At 38.7% G+C, this 22,798-nt stretch overlaps 1 protein-coding gene across 2 annotated transcripts in view; it reads left to right on the top strand.

Annotated features, from left to right (window-relative positions):
* The window catches only part of ZNF385B (zinc finger protein 385B), a 137,175-nt gene extending 116,870 nt beyond the window's left edge, over window positions 1-20,305 (top strand). For both annotated transcript variants that reach the window (XM_059820605.1, XM_059820606.1), the window contains 4 exons: window positions 15,693-15,938; window positions 17,014-17,192; window positions 18,281-18,382; window positions 20,087-20,305. In XM_059820605.1, coding sequence (XP_059676588.1) covers window positions 15,693-15,938; window positions 17,014-17,192; window positions 18,281-18,382; window positions 20,087-20,305 — 746 coding nt within the window. The remainder of the gene's footprint in view (window positions 1-15,692; window positions 15,939-17,013; window positions 17,193-18,280; window positions 18,383-20,086) is intronic.
* The last annotated feature ends 2,493 nt before the right edge of the window (window positions 20,306-22,798 follow it).

Genomic DNA, 22,798 nt, shown 5'->3' with positions numbered 1-22,798 from the left:
GACCCTTTCATAACCTGTCTCCCACACAGTTTCTCTAACTACCCAGGAAAAGTCTAGTAATGGCTATAGAACAGTTTCATATGCTAGAAAATCACTACTGTGACACTGCAAGCTTTTTTGTAGCTGCTTTGAGACATGGTTACAGAACAGCAGTGTTAACAGCACTGGGAGCTGCTTTTTCATGTGGGGCAAAGATTCCCTTCCTTCCCTGTGGAGGCCCAGGATTTTCAGGATGGCTTCACACAGAAGTATACATATATGTATGGCATTGCTTTAGAACAGGGCAGGGGTAGCAACCAGCACATAACACAATTTAGAATATTTAGAGTGTGTTTTAAATATAGCCCTGAGAATGCAATAGAAGACGGTGTCTGATCCCAGGTTAGCATAGTCTAGATGCTTACAGTGATGAGTCCTTTAGGAATGCATATGATAATAACTGGATTGAAATGTCACTGTTTACTTATCAAGCAAAGAGAAATTCTTTGATCATACTTCCAAATCAAAGTCAGTAGTCCAAAATGCAGCAGACAGATGATGTGGTATCAACTTCTTTGCATTTTGCTTTGATATAAAAATCAGGAAGTAAATGCAACTGTTTTAAACTACTCAAAAGAGTCAAAATCAGGTTTCAGATTATAAAAGTAAGGTGGTCTCTTTTTTTCTGTCTTTGATATGTGCAGTATACGCTCTATTTCCCTCGGGCCAGTGAGAGCTGTTTGTGAAATGATAGGTATGGGCATTTCAACTTCAGTCCTCGTTCAAGAAAGATCAGAAAGCTCTGCTACTTGGGACTTAGTAGGTACAGATAAACCCTTTGGATGCCCTATGAAAACTCCTTTTTGTTCAGCTGGTACAGGGATATGCAACATTAGGCACCTAACTAGGCCATATTCTAGATCCTGTTTCAAATCCTGACCCCTCTTACTACTGCTTTATTCTGTAGCTGCATCTCAGGGCAGCTCAACAAGCAGTTCACAGGGTCATGGTGATGGTATTCCAGCATATGAGCAGTCCTATGGCAATCTGCTCTGTATGGCAAGGATGACAGGAAAGGGATGTGACTGGAAAGTTGTTTGCCATCTTCTTGATCCTAAGTGGGCCCTGTAATATTTATTCCAGTCATTACTGCTGTATAACTAAAACCAGCTGGAGGTTGTTCTGAGGAACATTGTCATGCTAGAGTGTGGTACAGTGTCTGACACTGAATGGGCTAGCTCACATTTTGAAAACAGCCTAGATGTGCTGATGGACCTAATAAATGCCACTTGATGCCAGGTAGACATAGGGTAATTAGTTGGCCCATTAGACAGGACTGGCAACTCCAAGCTTTATCAGACTTAGAAAAGTTGACCTTTAGGTCTTGCCTGTGGGTTTTAGTTCATTAAGGGCTTTCTGTGGGTGCTTTGACAACAAAACTGAGTGTTTTTTCCTTTTATTCCTAAAGTAGAGTGTAACATGTTGAATCACATTTACTCAGAAAGATTACGATGGGTTGGATTTCTCCAGTGTCCCAATTACCAGCGCTGTTTATTCATCAACTATCAATGAGGTGTAACGTCCCAAGGGAGGGCTCAGTTTGTATTTCCAAGTCCACCATCAGGACACTCCCTTAGTTGTGTTGCTTTCATTGCTTATTTTAAAGATCTCTCTGCCAATGCTTAAATTCTAAACTTTTCCATATGCATCTCCATACTTGGAGTAATCCTAAAAATGATACCAGTTCCCTTTTCACCTTATCATTTATTTCCATTTATCACCTTGTTTTCCACTCATTTTAAAAGAATGGCTTGTTTACATGGCTCCAATAAAATTCTTTTGTTCCTTCAGAAATAGCTAGGAGATAGATGTGCAGCCTCCACAGCTGAACTGTGGTATATCTGTTCTGGGGAATTCTAGGCTATTTGTCATACAGATATTGTTGTAAGAACCTCAAAGTTTAGAGTGTTTCTAGGGGATTTATTCTTCAATCTTTTAATTCTTTGTAATGTACCCAAGTCCTCTAAACTTCCAAGTATGTTGTGACAAAGTTGAATTTTGCAGGTGGGGCAGGGAGAGAGAGAGGCTCTAAGAGAGGAACATGACAAGGGTGTGTTTGGCTTGCTGTCCTGCAATGACAATGAGCCATATTAAGAGGTTCTGTCTTATGCCACTCAAAGATGCTTGTCGTTATGTCTAGCCTCCATCAGAAGCTACTGATGAGCTGCTTCAGTTCTTCACATTTATGCATATGTAAAGAATTCTGCTGAAGTCATACGCTGTAAAATAATCATGCATCTGTGTTTATGTGTATTCAGATAGTGCCTGCTAAGCACAGACATATTTCTGTTAGAGAAAGGCATTATTTTATGGTCAACAAAGTAGTAAATTCAATCAGACTCAGCCACCAAGGAGAGTCATTTCAAGGGCATTTTTTCATTAAATCCTCTGAGGATGGTAAGTTTTGTTCTCTTTTCATTCAATGTTTCACAGCCATCTGAAGATCACTCTATATTGCCACGTGTTGAAACTCTGTCCCCAAATCACAGGTAAAGGCACAGTATAGAATTTGCTGCTTGACCACAGTGCTTTTATAGTTGATAATATAAAACAGAATTAATAAATGCTCATAAATTTATCACAGATACACTGTTGTAAGTACCATGCATGTATTTACATGACCATTATATTATCAGTATTGATATATAAAATATACTGTGAGTGGCACATGTAACGCCGGTATTGGATTTAGTAGTAAATAGCTTCCAGGCATTTTTGGTGGGTTATTTCAGCAGCTGTTTCAGGAAGTTGCTGTTTGGTTAATGCTCTTAGGATGAAAGGTTAGCCAAAAGGATAATTAGCAAATCAAAGTTTATTAACAGGAAATCATTATAATAGGTTGGATCTTTAAACACTTTCTTCTCTGTCACTCTTACTGTTCATACTTTTCAAAAGTGGGTATTCAAGCCTCTTCTTTCCATGTGTTTCTTACCACCTGAATGGTAGAGCAGACATTCTGCATGCTGTGGTGTTGATAAGCTCCTGGGAGCTCCTGGAAGTCTTCAGGTGTTTCTTCAGTCTGTCTATAATAATGCTAACTAGTACATGTCAAATTCTGCACCTTCACTGAACACTGATTATAGGTACTATTAACTGAAAAATAAGCTCTGCGACTGACACAATTACATTGATGAGCTGTTGCAATTCCTGTTCAAATTGAAAAAGGTCTGTCTTTTCTTTCTCCAGTTATTATATCAATCAGAAACACATGCAAGCAGGATTTTGTTTTGAAGAAATGGTAAGCTTTTTCTCCTGCAGTAATTTAAGCAGAAGCTCTGTATCAAAAATATATTGCAAGATGAAATAAGACTCTCTTTGTGTGTCCTGCTCTGTGCCTGAGCATTCATGTGTCCTGTATCACTAAAAATGTATACCACTATTACTTATTCCAGTTCTAAAAACTGGAATGTCATTGCATACTTGTTCATTAGCATCCTTTAAATTATACAAAGTTTTTCTTACTTTGGAGAGAAGTAAAGATAGGCATTGGGCCAAGCAAGATTGACTCTACTAGTGTTGCTGGACACTGCGAGCAGAGCCAGGGATGCTCTCAGCTACTGGATTTTTTTAGCTAGATGTATGTGGTCATTTAAAGAATCCATTTACATACATTGAATCTTTCAGCACCTCTTTCATATTGTGAAGTCAGGCATCTATTTTTCTTGTTTGTTCTACTAATGATGTGCCTATAGAATATCCAAAGATTTTTTTTGGATAGGATGATGATGATAATGGAATCATAAGATGAATATGAAATAACAAATATTACTAGCAAATGGATGTATGTATATTTCCATAGGGGACATAAGACCAGAGAGGTGGCACTACCAGAACTATTATGTATGGCATCATTGTCTTTACAACATGCTATTACAAGAGTTCTTGAGTCTTCAGGTAAGGAAATGGTGAAGGGGAAAAAGCGGGACAAAAAAGTCGCAGCTGGCAAAAAGAGAGCTGAGACTGAGATACCAATGTCACTCATCTGCTTTGCAATTTTCTATTAGGAAGAAAGATGATCCAGAAGTATCCTAAAAAGTGAGGGTTATGGAATGAGATTTTGTAAAAATTGCAAATGAGAAAAATAAAATATTTCCTTCTATCACCTTAAGATGGTTATTATTTTGGTGACGAATGACACTATTATTTGCCTAAGAAAAAATTAATTTGTGAACCAAGCCCTAGGTTTGTTTTAGATGACTAAGGAATTCAAATCAGTGGAAGTTCTCTTCATTTATGTAGGACTGAAATTAGCCCTTTAAATCCATTGGAATGAAAAACTCCCAAAGACGACAGCTGCTGGTTTTGTTGTTTTTTTAACAAGCCGGAGGAGTAGCTGTATTAGTACCTAATACTTTCACAAAGCTTATTAAATAAATATATTGCTAAAGAAGTAAGGCCATTCTTTTGATGCCAGACATTTAGTTTTCTCACATAATCAGAGAATAAATAACAGAATGCTGGCGATTACTCATACAATTGGTAGTTGAATGGAGTTCTGTCTGTGCCCAGTTTTGCCAAAGGTAAAGGTTGTGTCGAGTCTGTAAAATTTGAGTTAAATTTCCTCCTTTTTCTCAGCCTTTGAATGAATTTAGTCTCCAAATGTAAAAAAATGGGTCATACCCAATGTTGTTGCTTCAGGATGCTTTGGGTTTGCCCCTAAATGAGACAAACGTTCTATTTTTTAACCTTTTTTTCTGAAAATGTGTACTTATTGCAGAAAACAGTCTTGCTGGTGGCTTTTTTCTGTTTTTCTCAACAACTATTTAAGTAAAGGAAGAGATCTCTGAGAGTACAAGCTGGTCTAGTGGCAACTTCCACACAATCAATAATGTGGCTTCATTTGGGGTTTTTTGGTAAATGTTATTTTTACTCATACTTATCGTTGTATTTGTAACATAAATGCAAACAGCATTTAAAACACAAGGAAAAATGCATGTTGCTAGGGGATGGGAGGCAGTTGTGAGACCAAGAAGTTGGTGAGTTGGTTTTGATACGGAATTGTTCAGAGATCCTGAATCAGAACCAAAAGCAAATATATCCATGGCTGGCACATCAGACATTTAAATAGGTCTTTTGAAAAATCTTCCTTTATCATCCTTCCAGCCTTAATTCTACAGCTGCTGTGTTATTGACTTGGTATGAGAAATATGCTACATTTCCTATAGCATAAAAATTATATATACCAACAATAGGTTACATATTATTACGTTATTACTTGTTTTCAAGGGGAGTGAAAATATTTTGGTGTCTGTTAGATAAGTTATATTTGAAATGCAATTTATTGGTCAAATCTTGAGGATATGACTAAATACTCACAGTCCTCAGGCAAACCTGCCGCAGAAATCAGTGAGAATGCACAATTATAGATGTCATTTAACTGAAATGAAGATAAGTGTTTCACAGTTGACTTCAATGGCAGTTCTGCCTGGGCAAGTGCTGAGTAAGTAGTTCAGACACAGGCCCACAAGAATGTACTTGCATGCAGATTGTCAGTTCTTCTTGATTCATTTATTTAGACACCCAGAAATTTTATATTGAATTCCAAAGCACTTTAGCAGTTAGAATTTTAAATTTTTTTTTTTGCACAAATGGCAAGTAAAATGTGTTTCTAGTAATATATTTCAGATTCATAGGTGGAGGAGGCAATGTTATTTTTATAGTTGAGGAGATGAACCAAGACATTTTAAGCAGAAGTGAAGGATGTCTGGGCAGAATACAGTATATTTGTTGTGATCTTTGAATGTTATTTTTCTAAGCATTCCTACATTATTAAAATGTTAAAAAGACAATGCAGTACTATAGAAGGTTTGCATTCCAGGACCTCTAAAATAAATGTGACAGTCTGTAATGGGAGTATAAAATATTTACAAAAGAATAGATGTCTGGTGTCAGAAAAAGATAAGTTTAACCAGCAAAAACATATACTTTCACCTGAATGAGAGACACATTTTGTAATACCAGATCTTATACTATATTTCCGGCTTTGCCCAAACTAGATTATAATTTTCCAACTCTTAAATTTTTCCATTCCAGCCAATACAGACTAGCATAGCTCAGAAAAGATGAAAAGTTAAGGTAGGTTTAAAGTAAATTTGCCTAGATATACAGCAACAGGACCCAGGAAAACTAAGCTGTTGGATAGTCTCACTTTATGGATATTCATTAAGTTAACGTCCACCCTTGCTAGCTGTGTGTTGTTACGTGTCCCCTGGTTAGATCCGCCTCGTTTTCAACTGCTGGCAGTGTAGCGCTACTGATCTTGCTGAGTTTTATGAACAAAATTCTAGTGAAAGTTTTCCCAGCCCACTATAACAGGGATGCTATGTGTCACTGAGAAATTAGATATCGGCAATGTACACTAGGAAACTGCTCTGTATTTGTGTTTCTAGACAAGCTGGTTTCCTCCAGAACTAACGCACTGCATTTACCATAGTTACCTGTTCACCCTATTCAGACTAAAAATTGTAAAAGGGGGGGGGAAAAATTGTATTAATCTCTTTTCAAATTAGGAAAGGAGAAGTCTGATATAACTTGCATTCTGTAAAAAAGCAGAATTGAAGACAAGCACGTGAAATGGAGACACAACACAAGTTCCTTCAAGTGAGCGTTAGAAGTTTGTTTGCTCCAGACATAGTACATACACTCCTGTATTTTGGCTAATGATGCAAAATCAATCCTTCTTCTTTCGCCCAGAGAAATTGCATTGTGTTAAAAAATTAAATAAGAGATTTTTGAAATGTGAATGCCCTTTGTCGATATGTAACAACTTTTGCACTGTTACTTTGATATATGCTTTTTATGTATGTGCCAGCATATTTTTTTTTTTTTTACTTTTTCCCCCCCGGTGTGTGCACCCAGATTTTTCTTGATCTTGATCAGTAAAACAGATCTACAACACCAGCCAACCAGCCAAAAACAATTCCCCAGGAATCCCCAACTATGCAATGAATTGACTAAAAACCATAGGTGATATAGTGGGATCATCTCAGACACCCCAGTAATTGGAGCAGCAAGCACTCTCTGTTCAGGAAGGTGTACAAATAGGTACAGAAATAGATTTTGCCGGGCAAGAATTTACAGTTGCAGAACTGTGTGTACTTCTGAATATTTTCTAATTCTCATCAGTCTGCTTTCATAAAAATTAAACCTATGTGAAATTTAAAAACCAAACCTTTGTAACATTACATCTTTAATCTGATCAGTTGCAAATATTTTTGTACTCTGAAAAAACGACAGGTTCCTTTGTAAGAAAATTCCCTGGAGTCTTTGGTGTGCCAAATCAGAAATAAAATATCTAAGAAATTAAGTATCAACATCACTGTTGTACCATAGCCTAACAAGCAATACTTCTGAAATAAAAAAGATACTTCAGCTCAGCCCGTTGAAAAGTAGTGATGCAGTTAATCAAATAATCAGTCTAGCTACAGAGCTCACTCAATATTGCAGAGCCATCCAGACATTTCCTGATGTAGCTTCAGTATCTCGAGAAAATATGTTGTAGCTTATTTCAGTGCACATTTGTGTTTGAGATGAAAAGCTTTATATTTATAGCTTCCATTTGTTTCTCATCTTTGTATAGAAACAAAATTGGTTTTCTTTAGAGTGTGTCAAACAGATTTATTTTATGTAGCAACCTTTCATTATATAAAACCTAGCCATTTTTCAGAGAGGCCTGAAGTACAAGGAAGAACATTTCACAAAAACTGATGGTAATCAAAGGGTTAATACTCTGTGCTTTCTGATTTGCATGTAGGTTTGCAGTGGAAGTTTTCTAGAACAGAGCCCTAAGGGTTTTTCAGCCTCATTTCTCAGTAGACTGCACAACTGGTGAGAAAGTAGGTATTTTGTCTGACAGTCATTAGAGTCTCATTATTCAGCAAATGTGGAGATAAAACAAAAAAGATTTTGAAATCCCTTATCAAAGTTAGCTAACTCTGTCTTAATGAGTGTCAAGAAATAATCTAATGCTCTTTGTTGGTTTTTTTTGAGTGATGCTGAGATGCAGGACAGACTGCTTAAAAATGCTGTAAAGGTTGTGACCACTAGTGACTTAATTGCTTTCCTCCTATTGCCTTTATGGCATATATTACTCATAGTGTTCATCTTTTTCTTCATAAAAAGGATAATTAATTGTGTAAGTGCGTGCTTTATTCCTTTATAGCAGTGTGAGCCAGCAGAAGATAAGACTTTCTGTGAAGAACGATGTTTTGAAACTTGCTTTTCTTACTGGAGCTATTGTCTGCCTTTCTATTCAGTAGCTTTTCTGCTAATATATTGAAGGAGGCCCTTCTTGTCCCTCTATTAATTCGGTCATTGATCCTCTTCTTCCTCCGTATCTTTTTTTTTTTTTCAGGGCAAAGAGATGTACAGCAACTGTAGTAGTTTCCAATAGGATAACTTGTGAGTCCTCTCTCTCTGCCCCAGACCTGTGTCCCAGGATAGATCCTAGGGTTTGTTTAGGCAGTCCTTCAAGTACAGTGTGGCTAAATAATTTTTCCCCACCTTGATTTTATTTTGTCATGGTTTCTTAATATCTCCCTTAATTACCTTCAGCCAGGCTTGTAACCTCTTTGACTGTGATCTCCCCACTTTCACGGTTTTGTTTTAAAAGCTGCAATTTTTGTTACAATATTTCTGTGGTGCAGCTAAAGCTACTGATTTTTCTCTCTCCAAATTCTCCATGTCATTCACTTTCAAAACTCTCCATACCTTTGTATGCCTTTTTCAAGATGCTGACTTGCACCTACCACCCATCAGCCATTGAAACCAGGTTGCCAAACAGCTTCCTGCTTTTCCTGGTCCTATTTGTGAAGATCTGCAAACAGCTGCCAAACTCACTTCTGTTACTCTCACCTCTGAAAATTTCTCTTTCTTTGTGATGGACTGAAAAACAGAAAAAAGCTTATGAGAAGTTTGGCTGCCACACTGGTGCCTGTGTTGGTAACTGGTTGTTCTGTCTCTTTTGTGATTTCGTACCTGTCTGTCTGCAGCTGTGATCTCTGATCTTAAACTGAAAATCGCTTGGTCTGGGGAGCGCCTTAATGTTCTGTGTGCAGAAAGCTTAGAACTGCAAGGTCAAATGACAGATTTTAGTAATATCAGCTAACTCACCTCTCTTCAGCATTGTCAATGGGCATATTTTATAAAGAAGTGTAGGAGGAAAAAATGTAGTGAGAAATAAGTGTCACTTTTTATGTCAGATGTGCCAAGCATCTACCATATAAAATTTTAACTGAGAATTTTATTTTTCAGTAAACACATTTTTACCTTGTGTTTATTGGTGGCAATTTAGCTACAGCAATAAGCTTTTCAGCAAAATTTCTTGGATTGTATACAGCTGTAATTAATGCAACTGATTTTACCTTTGCTACACAGTTGATCAGGGAAAGAGCGTTTATACAATATTCTGACAATCTGATCGATTTCCTCTTCCTGTTCTGTAATCGCTGTATGCTTAAAGGTTGTTTAATGCAGCCCAATATTCATAGGCATATTTGAAGCTATTGAAATTACAGGGAGAACCTGAAAATCTCTTTTGTTCAGTACAGCTCTGCTGGTTTGGGAGATATGCGTGCTTTATCTCAAAGTCTCAATTACTCTCCAAAATCAACACTTCAAACTAATACCAGTTCCCTGTAACACAACTTATGTGAACTCAGGGCACCTCTTATGTGACTCTCTGCACCACGTTTCTAGTAACCTATAAATAAAACATAAACGCTTCCTTTCAGAAATCACTTTTGGTTTTAGTTACCATAGGAAGTGGCATAATCAGAGATTAATTGAAGGTGTTCAGGGTCATCAAGCTGCCCATGTTTTAAAAAGTCATTCTTTCAGTAGCGATGTGGTATTGTAACATACCACTGTAAACAAGGCTGATCATACCACAGGATTTGCACCTAACCATGCATCAGTTCTGCTCATCTGTTGTATCTTGATAACCATGCAGTGATCGAGTTGTAAAGTAAATTATTTTGTCGCTGTGTTTCTCATAATGTAGCTGGTTTAGGCTGGAAAATGCATGGCTCTTTCCTTCAGGTTTTTCAAGAAGAAAAGGAGCACAAGTATTTACTATTTTCTTACCTTTATGAAGGAGAATAATGAACATCTATACTGCTGAAAATATTTTTTCCATTATGCTCTTTTCTAACCTGGCAATATGTTCTGTTGTGCGATCAGGTGGAAGAATTATAAAAACAAATCTCCATTTCTAGGATGGGAAATGAGCAAATCCCTCAAAAAAGCTTTGGTGTAGGGTTGCCTAGAGCAGCGGTGGCCACTTTGCAATGTCTGTGCTGCCCTTCTGTTTTAAGTACTTTGTGTATGGCTACTGTTCAGTGCCTGCTGCTGGGGGATGCAGTGAAGGAAAGGTGAGCAGCTGAAGCCTGGCAGTGAGTAGTTATAAGCATGGCATGGTCTCCTCCCTGTGGGGAGCCGCCTCCATCAGAGCTGGCGTCATTCTGGGAGGCTGTTCTCTGTCCTGGGATCCTTGTCTGTCTGTGTGCCCAGCCTTTGGCACAAGTCGTGGGTAATGGTCCCAGCTTGTGGCAGAGGAGAGAGACAGGCAGGTGTAAAGCTATGCTTTTCATCACGTCCACACACACAATATATATATATATTTTCAGTAATCAAAATACTATTTCTTCTGTTACTATCACAATAAGAGCAGGTTTATTTACTTATTACATACAGACAAAATGTATGCGGCAGTTTTGTAAGGGTTATCAGGATCACAGCAGAACTCCGTATCTAAAAGCTTTTAGCATACGTGTTGGAAAGGGCTCCTGCGAGTGTATCAAATGTATCATCTTTACCTTGGATAATCTTTCAATTTAAATTGCGATTTGAACAAGCTGTTGCAAAACAGAAGTTTATTGCAAAGCTATGTTTTGTGTATCTTCAGTGATAAAAACCCTGTAGATAGGCGTGTTGCGGGATGTAATTAGCATTTAGTATTACTAATACAGAAAATCTTTATCATTGAATTTCTAGATTTATACATGAGTTTTAGAATTCTCCTTGTTTTTATTTTTATTGAGAATCTCAATTTCAAATTAAGGATCTGATTTCTAAGTTACTTTTCTATTGAAAATAGCATGTATATTTTCATCATGAAGTCCAAATTAGAACTTCTGCCTAACATGCACCAAAATCATCACTCTCACTCAAAAGGAAAAAAAGTTACTTGCTAGCTGTAGAAAGCAATACCTCTAGGCACATTTTAGTATGGTAAGAAATCATTTAAAAATATAAATTTATAATGTGCAAATATACATATTTTATAAAATTGTAAACACTTCACACAAATCGCAAAGTAAACCAAGTAAACTCTCTGAATGGTACCTTATAAACCAAACTGCTTAATGGAATGGTTAGGGGGATTAAAAAAATACATTATTTTCGCTTTCATGGACTGCATTGATCACTGGACTATAAGCCAGGGCAGAGCGTTCACATTCAGTTGTTCACCAGGAAAGAAAACAACTGAAAAGAGATGCAGGTTGAGTGTCACAGGGAAGAAGTTTTATGGTAACATTATTGCCCCTTTTTGAGCTAGGGCAAAACCCATTCATTTAGCTGGACTAGGATTTCAGTGTTAATGGATAGGTCCTATAGGTTATGCCATAGCAACTGTAGTGAGAGTCGCATGACCTGCAAAAGTCAATGGTCTTGCACTGGAAGCTAGAACCTGTTAGATTTGAACCTGTCGTTTGTTATCCTGCACTGTGTCCTGACTTTGGTACGTACAGCTAAAATAAGGCAGTATTAATTAGATAAATAAGTCTTGAATTTTAACATGGTGCTGACACAAACATAAGGCAAACAACCAGAAATACGTGAAAACAACTTCAAAGCAGAATTGAAACAATGTAAGTAGGAGACAAGAGCATTGATATTACTGAGCCTAAAGCAATACTTAATCAGCTTGCTTTATTTTTTTCCTTGGGCTCTATTTCAAAATAAATTCAGGCTTCAGTAAGAACTTGAAATGAACCATTGATTTACTTCTCTGGAGTCTTGAGGAAAAGGGAGACTTAATTTAAAGACAGGAATTTAACACAGATGAAATATGGCCTTTCTATGTGGAAAAAGAACATAGTTGGATACAGTGCAACAGTACGGGTTAGATTTTAAATGAACCTCTTGCACATGAGTTATGATGTGAGCATTTCAACTTGACCCTGACTCAGGTTGAATCACAGCTACAGTTTTCTGGGAGGAGGTTGATACCGCCATGGTCTCCTGCTTCCAGCTGTGCTCTGCTAGGCTGTGCAGCAGAGGCCAGTGTGTCCCTGGTCCTGGGCAGGATGGACTCACTCAAGCATTTGTTTGGCCTCTGCCCGGCTCTGTTGGGCTCCGTGGGCTTGGCCCAGGTGGAAATTGGAGCAAATTTGAGTCTATTCTTAATAACACTTGCCTTCAGAAATAGTAAGAGGACTATAATCGTACAGCTGCATCTAACCATTCACATGTATTTTTATACAGCGATCACAGTTTGGAAGTACGTATATGTGTGCAGGCATTAACAGTTACATTTCTGATTTCTGCATGGAGATACTATTGGTTAGCTTTCTGCTGTAAGTACAAATAAAAGAGTAATCTTCTTTGTGCATTGTATATACATGCAATTTGCATTTCCTGTGCTTTGCACAGTTGAATACTTGGCACTTCTGTCTCAAACATAAAACTGTAAGTAATGGTGTTCTGAATTCTGCGGATAAGCTGTTATCGAAAGCCCATTTGGAGAAATGCAATTTTCTGATTTTAGAAGCCAGGAAAACCCAATTCTGGCCCCACTGAAGTGACAAATACGCACTTAGCTCTGTGTACTTTCTGTGGGAGTTAAACTGTATAATAACCTTACAATTATGATCTTTGAAGATGTTCTGCATTAAGCATTTAGAATGGTGGAAGGAAACATTAATTCATAGAGGGGCGTATGTCTCTCCTTATACATCCCCATGGATGAAGAGCTTATTTGTGTCAGGAAGCTTTCCAAATGATGGAAATACTATGTGAACTAAGGTTCTTTCCAAAAGTTGCGATACTGGCAGGATTGAGCCCAGCTGGATGACGGTAACTTCCCTCTAGTTTTCTAGAAGTTTTCTTGTTAGCTTTTTACACACTATATACTCTAGAATTGCTTTGTAATATGAATAGTGAAAACACTGTAAATCTAGGGAATATTTTAAAAATTGATGTACTACATCAGCTGGTGGCTGGCTAAGTGAGAAGTGGGAAATGAAATCTGTCATTTTTCAATCATCTGTTAAATTCAGCGATGGAAAACCATCACTCTGTGATGGTAATTGGTGGCCTGTGTAAAATGGATCTTCCTCTGTTGCTCAGGATCTCACTCCACAGACGCTTGATAGCAAAACAAAGAAATAAAAATCTGCTCTCTCTTGTTGCAGACGGTTTGAACAGCGAGGTCAGGGGCTGCAGGCAGGAATGTGAACGGTGCACTTGCTGCACAAAATGGTCTCTCAGGCCGGGGGTCCACCCCAGTGCGCATCAGCTGGCGTTCCTGCTGGCCCCCTCCTGCGCTCGCTCTCTCTCACAGGAGGAGATGATTTCTGTCTCCAGGAAGTGTTTCAAAAGCACCAAATCTTTATGCTTACATTAAAAAATATATACATGGAAAACAACATAAAAAACCCCCAAACTGGAAGTGTAGTCTCTATATATTAACATACAGCTTGCAGTTCTGCAGGTATATTAGTCTCTTAAGGCCTGAAATGCAAAATGCTGAGGAACCTTCTTTTATTGCACTCAGGTTCACATACATCCTGGTGTAATGCCTTTTGCAATGTGGCATAATATTGCATAGAACAACAACAAGAAGTCTATTTTCCTGTCATGTGAATTCAAAAATGGCAGCAGTTCAGTGTGTTTCCTTTGTAGATGTTAGCACCTCTGAGAACTTTCCATATTGAAAACTCTTTAATTTAGAATGTTAGCAAATGTGTTTTATTAAAAATGTGTATTTTATGAAGACTCACAAGTCATACAATGTGTTCTAGATTTTTGCAGATGTGACTTATTACTATAGTGACATTAAAATTGAGTAGTCTATGAACTATGGTTTAACATCACTTTCTTTTGTCATACTTTATCAATCAAAATACCTTCAGAATCTGGTTTTATCATTAATTTGATCCTAATAGTAGTCTTTGTACTTGATCATTTTCAATGTTTAATACAGTTCATATTGTGTAATTTCAAAGTATTTTTATCACTATTTTAAAAATAATAATTCTTTTATTGGAATTTTCTTTCTCCTGGTTTTTAACAATCTAAAATTGATGTACTGCAATGCACTTCTGGGAAATATGCCAACAACTGTGGGTTTTAGTTTCAAGATGCCTGCTCATAGTTCATACACGCTCTCAAATGTTTGTTGTAGGGGCTACAATCCTGATTTCAGAACTGTTGGTAGCACAGCGTTGGCCTGATACACAGAGTGGTGTTGAGACAGAGTCTGATAGCTGTAAACATGAAGTGCAAGGGCCCATATTTAAAAATAACCAAATGCTCAAAATAGAACCTAGTTTTTCAGGTCAGTTCAACACTATTTAAAACTATGCCATAGGCTTCAAATGGGATATAAGTAGTTTTTAAGAGGTTGCTGTTTTTTAGATGTTGTGGTTGCCTAGATGATAAAATTTGATTTCTGTTGTTCAGAGTGACAACAGGTCACTTACGCAGTCATTTCTGATGTCCATTTTGCCAGGGCTGCTCATACCAGAACCACTGTACTGTCCCCCTCCCATCCCATGTTACTTATAGGTGAGCTTGTTTTACTACCGGCAACTAGTATGACCTGTGGTCACAAGGACCACGGTTGAATAGCTTAAAATGCAATGAGCTCTTGTAGACAACACGTAGGCAAGGAGCATTTGAATACTGACTCTGGCACAAAGTTCCTCTTTAGGCACAGTTGGGACATTTAATCTCTCGCCTTGTGATCGCCATCTGTAAAATGAAGCAATACCTGCCTACCTGTTTCATAGAAGCACAGATGATTGACTCGTGAAGTGATACAGCAATGCACTGAATGCACGTTGGAGCCATCTGATCTCCAGATATATGGGGAATTGTTCTTGGAAAAACCTAAAAATATTAGCATCTGTGTTCATGTGTGTAGTGTAGTATTGTAATCAACTCCTGTAACTGAAATGAGGGATATCATATCAAGATGGTGCTGGAGCCTTTCAGCATCCTCCCAGTGACTTTGAGAAACTTGAGCCATTCCAAAGGCAAATACATTGCTTTTCAGAAATATTTTTGTAATCCCCAGTGCAAAGGCTCGCATGTTTCTGAGTGCTCTCCAGTCCTTAATCCTGTCTGCCTTTGGGTGTTCTGGGGTGTTCTGCAGGCCAAACCTGCAGCATGATAGCAAAAACAGCTGGCATGAATTTGTTGAAGTCATTGGTATTCACTGGTAACCTTAAAAACAGGAAAATCACCCCTTTTGTCAAATTACACATGTCATGGTAGGATTTTAACAAGATTTCAAGGATGCTGCGGTCCTGCATAAAATGAGATGAATTAGGCCCCTGTTGTGTTAGGTTCAGTAAAACCACAGGACTATTACTGTATGATTTTTTTGTGTGCAGCACATTATGATGTACGTATTTTTCTTCTTTTAGAAGATAAAGGGAAAGCAAAACCCAATAGTGCAAGTCAGCAGTCGAGTACAGAACTGGGTCCTTTTCTTCCCAAACCTGGAGTGGCAGCAGTGGCACCTGTAACACCTGCCTCATCCTCCAAGAGCGCAAATGGAGGTCCTAACACAGTCTCTGAGTCAGAAGAGGAGAAAGCCAAAAAACTACTTTACTGTTCATTATGCAAAGTGGCTGTGAATTCTCTGTCACAACTAGAAGCCCACAATACAGGTGAGCATGCATACAGTGCAAGTCAGTTGTGTGTATTTTTGAAATTCAGTGTAACAAGCTGGTTTTCTGACACCATGGTAGCCACACTTCATTGAAGAGTCTTTCAGTTAAAACTTACAATGGCAAGTTACAAAAACATTTCTGTTAATAACAATTTCATGTGTGGTGTTTGATATTTTATTAAAGCGCTCTCTAATTTTTTTTTGAACTGTTCTTCCTGTACTCTGTAAGCTCTTAGTTGAAAAAATCCCTACAGTTCATGTTACCTAGTCAGATTCCATCATACCTCCATAGTGAGGATGATAGTATGATCATAATGGTTTCTATAACACTAAGGTTTCTAAAATGTCAGCTCTCTATCCCTTTCAATATTTCATCTCACTGTCTCTGGTGTCTGGTTTTTTGCTGGTACAACTTTTAGTAATTTTTGATAATTTTAGGGTGGGGTCCTTAGACTTCCTAGATGCCCTAGAATCTTTTGATTATTGCAGATTAGATAATGCTTCCTTTAAAAGACCACAAGCAGCAATCCCTAAGGTGCTCTGACTGCTCTGTGATGTGCTGGTGATGTAAAGCTTGTTAACAAACCATTGAAGCTAGTTTTACAGCTGTAATCCATTCCTGAAATGGCCAAAGCAGCCATTTCTTCCAAATCAGAAGATACTTACTGAAGTATTACTGTTCCTAGGCATGTTTTGAGTGATTGCTGTGGTTCCTTTCCCACTCTTGGCTAATGCTCTTTTTCATGATTCACCAGCTATATGGATTTTGGCAGAAGAATAAGTAACAAACACCTGGGCCATACAGCCACACACTGCCCCCAAAAAGAGAGGCAGTGGTCCAGCACGCTTGTTGTTCCCTTTTTGTACAAACCCTTCTTCCATTGTCTGGCTTCCTTTTAGATCAAGGAAGTGGGAACTACGCTGACCAAAACCAGAGTCATCATTAATCCCAGTCTGTGGTGACTTTAACCATTCTGTCTTGAAGATAAATGTGTTACAAAAAGTCCCTAGGGCTGATGGACATGGTTGTATGTTGCTGATCATTAACTCACCTGTGCCTCCTTGCCCATTAGGCTCCAAGCACAAGACCATGGTTGAGGCTCGGAATGGTGCTGGTCCCATCAAGTCTTACCCTAGACCTGGATCCCGGCTGAAGGTGCAGAATGGCAGTAAAGGCTCAGGACTGCAGAACAAAACGTTTCATTGTGAAATCTGTGATGTCCATGTTAATTCAGAAATTCAACTTAAACAGGTAGCTTGCATCTATCTGGGGCTCCTTTGTTGTTTTTAGTTCCATTGCCATATTGTAGGTGGGATGTAGGTCTGTGTGAAGATGTTTTGGTAAAAAGTGAATTTAGTATTTCTTTTCTGTCATCCCGCAACTGTTTCTAAATAGTTCACCGTAGATCAAGTTCACCTAATAGTTTGAGCTGGGAAAAAATGGGCTTGTAAGTCGTAAAGCAGAGGTGGACAAGGTGTCAGTATCAATGAATAACATAGCAGATCTAGTTTAAAAGTTTGCTGTGGCTCAAGAGAGAGATTTGAACTTTGTTCTCCCAAATGGAAGAAATTCTGGGTTGAGATTCCCTGAATTCCTCTTTTGGTGCTGTTTCAATCTGCTGGGATACTTTCTAATACTATGTGAGAAGGAGAATGTGACTTGAATCTATTGGTTTAGGACAATCAACAGGAGGGTAGTACTGTAGATATGTCTGAATTCTGTAGAGCAACGTTATCATTAACAGCGTAGCTGTATGAACATGCAGCTCTGCTCTGTCCAAGCCAATTAGCCCTGGGTTCAGAGCTGTGCCAATACAAATACGTTGTTTCTGATGCCCAAACGGGAATCTCTAACAGGATGGTGCTGTGCTGTGTGTTATTTCAGTTATCTCTAAGACAGTATTAAATTGCATGGTGTGGACATATCCCTGGGTATTGCTTCTTCCTTCAGCTAATACTGAATTATTTATACAGCTGAACAGCATCAGGGAGACTGAAATTTACCTCCTACTTCTGAATATCCCCATGACCTAGTGATTGCAGCTCTGCCTGGTTCAAAGCTCCTCAAGTGGAAAAAGGAAATACTAACCAAAATATCAATAATTTGCAGAGCCTGTCTCAGATCACAGACTTTGCTGTATTTGATTAGTTTCTGATTCTCTGCCTGATGTGCTCCGAATTGTTATGTTTAATTTAGCAAAACTCATCTTTGCTCTCTCTAAAGAACCTACTTTATTTTACAAACAGGGGCTTAGGCATACCTGCTGATAAATCAATTTCAAACTCAAAACTGAGAAATGTTTAAACAGCTATAATTAAATGTGAGGATATTTATTTCAGCACATTTCCAGCCGAAGGCATAAGGACAGAGTTGCAGGAAAGCCTATGAAACCTAAATATAGTCCTTACAACAAACTGCAGCGCAGCCCAAGTATTTTAGCAGTAAGTATTTTTATTTCTCATCACTGTCTATGTGAATTTGTGACCCTGGGGACTCCCACCGCACAGAGACAGGGACATGACAGACCTGACACTTGCGCAGACGTTTCTCGCCCTGCAGGCCGAATCTGCGCGGGGGTCAGATTGGAAGATAGTTATGTATTCTGTCTGCCCAGTCAAAGGCACGCAGACAGCACTGCGAGCGTTATTTACTGCTAGGAAGAAGGGAATAATCAGTGGAATGGGGAATGAACTGCGTGCCCCGTGGAAAGGTATCAGCTCTGCTGGGCTAGTGCACTTCTTGAAGGCTGCAATGTATATACTCTGTCTTTCTGGGCACCCGAGATAACTCTCAGTTATGACAGATGCAGTCAGGGAAAAGGACATAAGTTGTTAAGATATAAAAATACTAATGCTCATTCTCCGCATACAGCAAAACAGAGTACTGTGTGGATGTATTATCACAGAATCAGTATCACAGAATCAGTACGGTTGGAAAAGACCTGTAAGATCATCGAGTCCAACCTGGGAATTATGTTGGTGCAAAAGAGTTATCAGGTGGTTAGGAGAATTGATTGCCTATCTGCTTGCTCAGGCTATGTCTGTCACTGGCTATCAAAACACCTCTCCTGCCTTTGTGCCCCCAGCCATTCCCCTTTCACACCCACCTGCATTTCCAGGAATTCCCCAAGCTGGTTCTGCCAGTCAGCTGCAGCTGGAGTTCAGGCTGGCTCTAGCACAGCACAGACTGTATGTTTATTTGCTTATGACTCAGCCTGTATTTTATTCATTAGGGAAAAGTGCATGCCACCTATGGCACAAAAACAATTTATAGGTTGGAAAGAGAGAGATGCAAATGTGTGTGCGCAACAGTAAGCATGTGAAAAGCCTTTAAAAGCTGAAATATTAATATGTCTTTGTAATTGTACAGAGGCAAATGAAAATGCTGCAGGCTTTCTCTAAGTCTTCCCATTCAATAGGTTCTGCTCACACTAATCTTCTTCATTTGTGTGATACATCATTTTATAATCTATTGCCTAAGGAGAGACCTCCACTAATAAAGGAAGGGCGTGAGTATCTTTCCCCCCACAAATGTGTGATTGTGGTGCAAACCATTTTCAGTGAGTCCGTAGTGTATGTATTTCTGGTTAGCTTTTTCACCACAAGCACCAGCAACCATTGTAGATCATGAACTGAGTAATAATTCTTTCAGAAAGAATACTTTATGGTATTGATCTTAGAAAGTATTTCTATTTTGAAAAGAGCAGCTCTTCATTAGCAAGTAACAAGCTGACTGGACTAATAATAGTTTCCCATCTTGACCATTCTACTTTTCTACAATTCATTTTTGCAAGTGGAAAATTTGACTTTTGACATTGAACTCTTAATCATGTTTTTTAATATTTCCTGCACAGTTATGATTTATATAATTTAATGTTGTTCACTTGCAAATTATGCTTCCTTCTAAACGTCAGTGTGACTGCCCCTACACTCAAGAGATTTATGTATCTTTTAAATATACGATTTGGTTGCTTTAATTGCCTTGGGAGTAAGAAGACAATGTGGGTAAAATTTCTAAGCAGCTGACAGGAGCCTTCTGTGAGAAACCACGGCATGCCCTTCATCAGGGTTCATTTTTTCCCCTCATGTGAAAGTGGGTGTGGGGAGAATGGTATTTACATTGCTTTTCTGTGTGTTTTATTCCAGGCAAAACTTGCATTCCAGAAGGACATGATTAAGCCGCTGGCACCTGCTTTCCTTTCATCTCCTCTTGCTGCGGCTGCAGCTGTATCGTCAGCTCTGTCCCTTCCTCCCCGTCCCTCTGCCTCCTTGTTCCAGGCGCCTGCAATACCACCAGCTCTCCTCAGGCCAGGCCATGGTCCCATACGGGCAACACCTGCCTCCGTACTTTTTGCACCATACTAATTTATTGATGTAAAAAAGAGATAACTATGGTCAGTAGAAAGGGTTAAAAAAAAAAAAAACACAACAGGAAAGGGGTAGAGATTTTAAAATGTCTTTCATTTTTGAAATGCCATCCAGCGTGACACCTCAACCAACCACACTGTAAAATTCATCATTGACGGTACTGCATTTTGGAGTCTAGACAACTCTCTTTCTCAGTCTCCCTCTGTCTCTCTTTTTTTAATCCAAATAGAGAGTGATTTGCTAAAGACTTAATTGCTCATAAAATCTATACCATTAAAGATTCATGCATCTGTTAATTTTTTTTTTTTTTTTTTTGCAATGTGTATGATGCACCTTGGAATCAAGGAACATAAAATATTTTCCTGACAGACTTGAAAACTAGGGTCTTCCTCGCTCACACTTATGTAAATACATCTCTGGAAACCAATGGGGTATAATCTAATGTGGAAAAAAAGGTAGATGAACCAAATGCTTGATTGTGGATAACACCTCAAAAATGAATTGCGTCCTTTTTTTTTTTCTTCAGTGTGCTCTTGCTGACAGGGACTGTGTACCGTCTTAGGCCCCAGTACTGGTGTGTATCTTGTGTAGTACTAAAGATGTATCACATGTCTGATTTTGATATTTTTCGTTTCTGTGCAAATATTTGAAAGCAATGCAGCGCTGAAGCTTTTAGTTATTTCTTTTGTGTCACACTTTATTTAGAGGAATTGAAAATAGAAAGCCATATAACATAGTTAAGATTGCTACTTGTTTGCTACTTTCATTTAACTTATTTTTGTTGTTTCCTCACTGGTGTTGCTAAGCAATGTTTAAAGAGAAAAAAAAGCTTCTCAGTTGCACATTACCACAGCTCACATGCATTGTTCAAGATGACAATGGATCCATGTATTTGTACGTAAATATCCTTTTTTTTCTTCTTCATTTCTAACTAGTTTCCTTTGTAACTATGCTGCATAATGTTGTGGCTCCCTAATGCAATAATGTACAGTACATAAAATATTTATAATTGACCATATTCTCTGTTTACTGAATATATTGCAGTAACGCCCCACCTATCTTCTTACCTCCCCAACCCTTTTATAAAGGTGATATCAATATGCAGTACTCAGACTGAAGTCGTCATGTCATAATGGGGACAACGGATGGAAGAAAGGAAAAAAAAAAATAGAATTAACTTTTAGAGCATCTCTATCTGCAATCCATAATAGTAAAATGTCTGTGTATTTTTTTAAATGTACCTTTTCAATAAAATAGTAAGAAAAATATACATGCTTCTTGTGTTTATTAATTGGTACAGGAAAAAAAAGCCTGGAACAAACAAATTTAGCTAAAGGAGTCTTCAGGAGCAGGCAAAGCATTAGTTTCAATAAAGTATAATTACAGAACCTGTGTTTACTTCCCTTGTGTTTTAATGTCTTTTCCTTGCTACATCCCGTTACAGCCTTTGCTGGAGCTTTTTTGCAGTAAGACTGTAAACATTCACTGCATCAGAGATTCAGAGGAAGAAGCAGTAGAGCCAGGTGGGTGATTATGGTTTTATTATGAAATTCAACAAAGGCAAGTGTAGGGTACTGCACCTGGGGCAGAATAACCCCATGCATCAGTACAGGTTAGGGGCTGACCTGCTGGAGAGCAGCTCTGTGGGAAGGGACCTGGGGGTCCTGGTGGACAACAGGGTGACCATGAGCCAGCAATGTGCCCTTGTGGCCAAGAAGGCCAATGGCATCCTGGGGTGCATCAAGAAGAGTGTGGCTAGCAGGTTGAGGGAGGTTATCCTCCCCCTCTACTCTACCCCGGTGAGGCCGCATCTGGAGTACTGTGTCCAGTTCTGGGCTCCCCGGTTCAAGAAGGACAGGAAACCGCTGGAGAGGGTACAGCAAAGGGCTACGAAGATGATTAAGGGACTGGAACATCTTTCTTATGAGGAAAGGCTGAGGGACTTGGGTCTTTTTAGTCTGGAGAAGAGAAGACAGAGGAGGGGATCTTATTAATGCTTATAAATACTTGAGGGGTGGGTGCCAGGAGTCTCCTACTCTGGACATACTCAAAACTCACCTGGACACATTCCTGTGTGATCTGCTCTGGCGGGGGGGTTGGACTAGATGATCTCCAGACGTCCCTTCCAACCCCTATCATTCTGTTATTGCACCACAAAAATGCTACAATATGGTTATACCATCTCTGATGGAGATTAAGGATTAACTTTTAAACCAGGGGCATACCTGAGACTGGAAGCAGCTCACTTTGGAGCCAGGACTTGTTCTGAAGCATTGGCAAAGTAGGCAGCTGCCTGACGCAGCAGGCTTTTGAAGGCAGGTGTTTGCAGAAGCTTTGAAATAATCTTTTCCTCTTCTGAAAAGCTTGATCTGTTCTGTAATGATCTTTTCTTTGTTGCTACAAAGTGAAAAGTAAAGAGTAAAAGAGTAAAAAGACTTAACTATAAGTCTGTTAGGGTTAATACAAAGCCAACAGGACCATTACAAAGCC

Source organism: Gavia stellata, chromosome 8, assembly GCF_030936135.1.
Source record: "Gavia stellata isolate bGavSte3 chromosome 8, bGavSte3.hap2, whole genome shotgun sequence".
Taxonomy (NCBI): domain Eukaryota; kingdom Metazoa; phylum Chordata; class Aves; order Gaviiformes; family Gaviidae; genus Gavia; species Gavia stellata.
The sequence above is the reverse complement of the archived record's forward strand: the minus strand, read 5'-3'. Positions and strand labels throughout refer to the sequence as shown.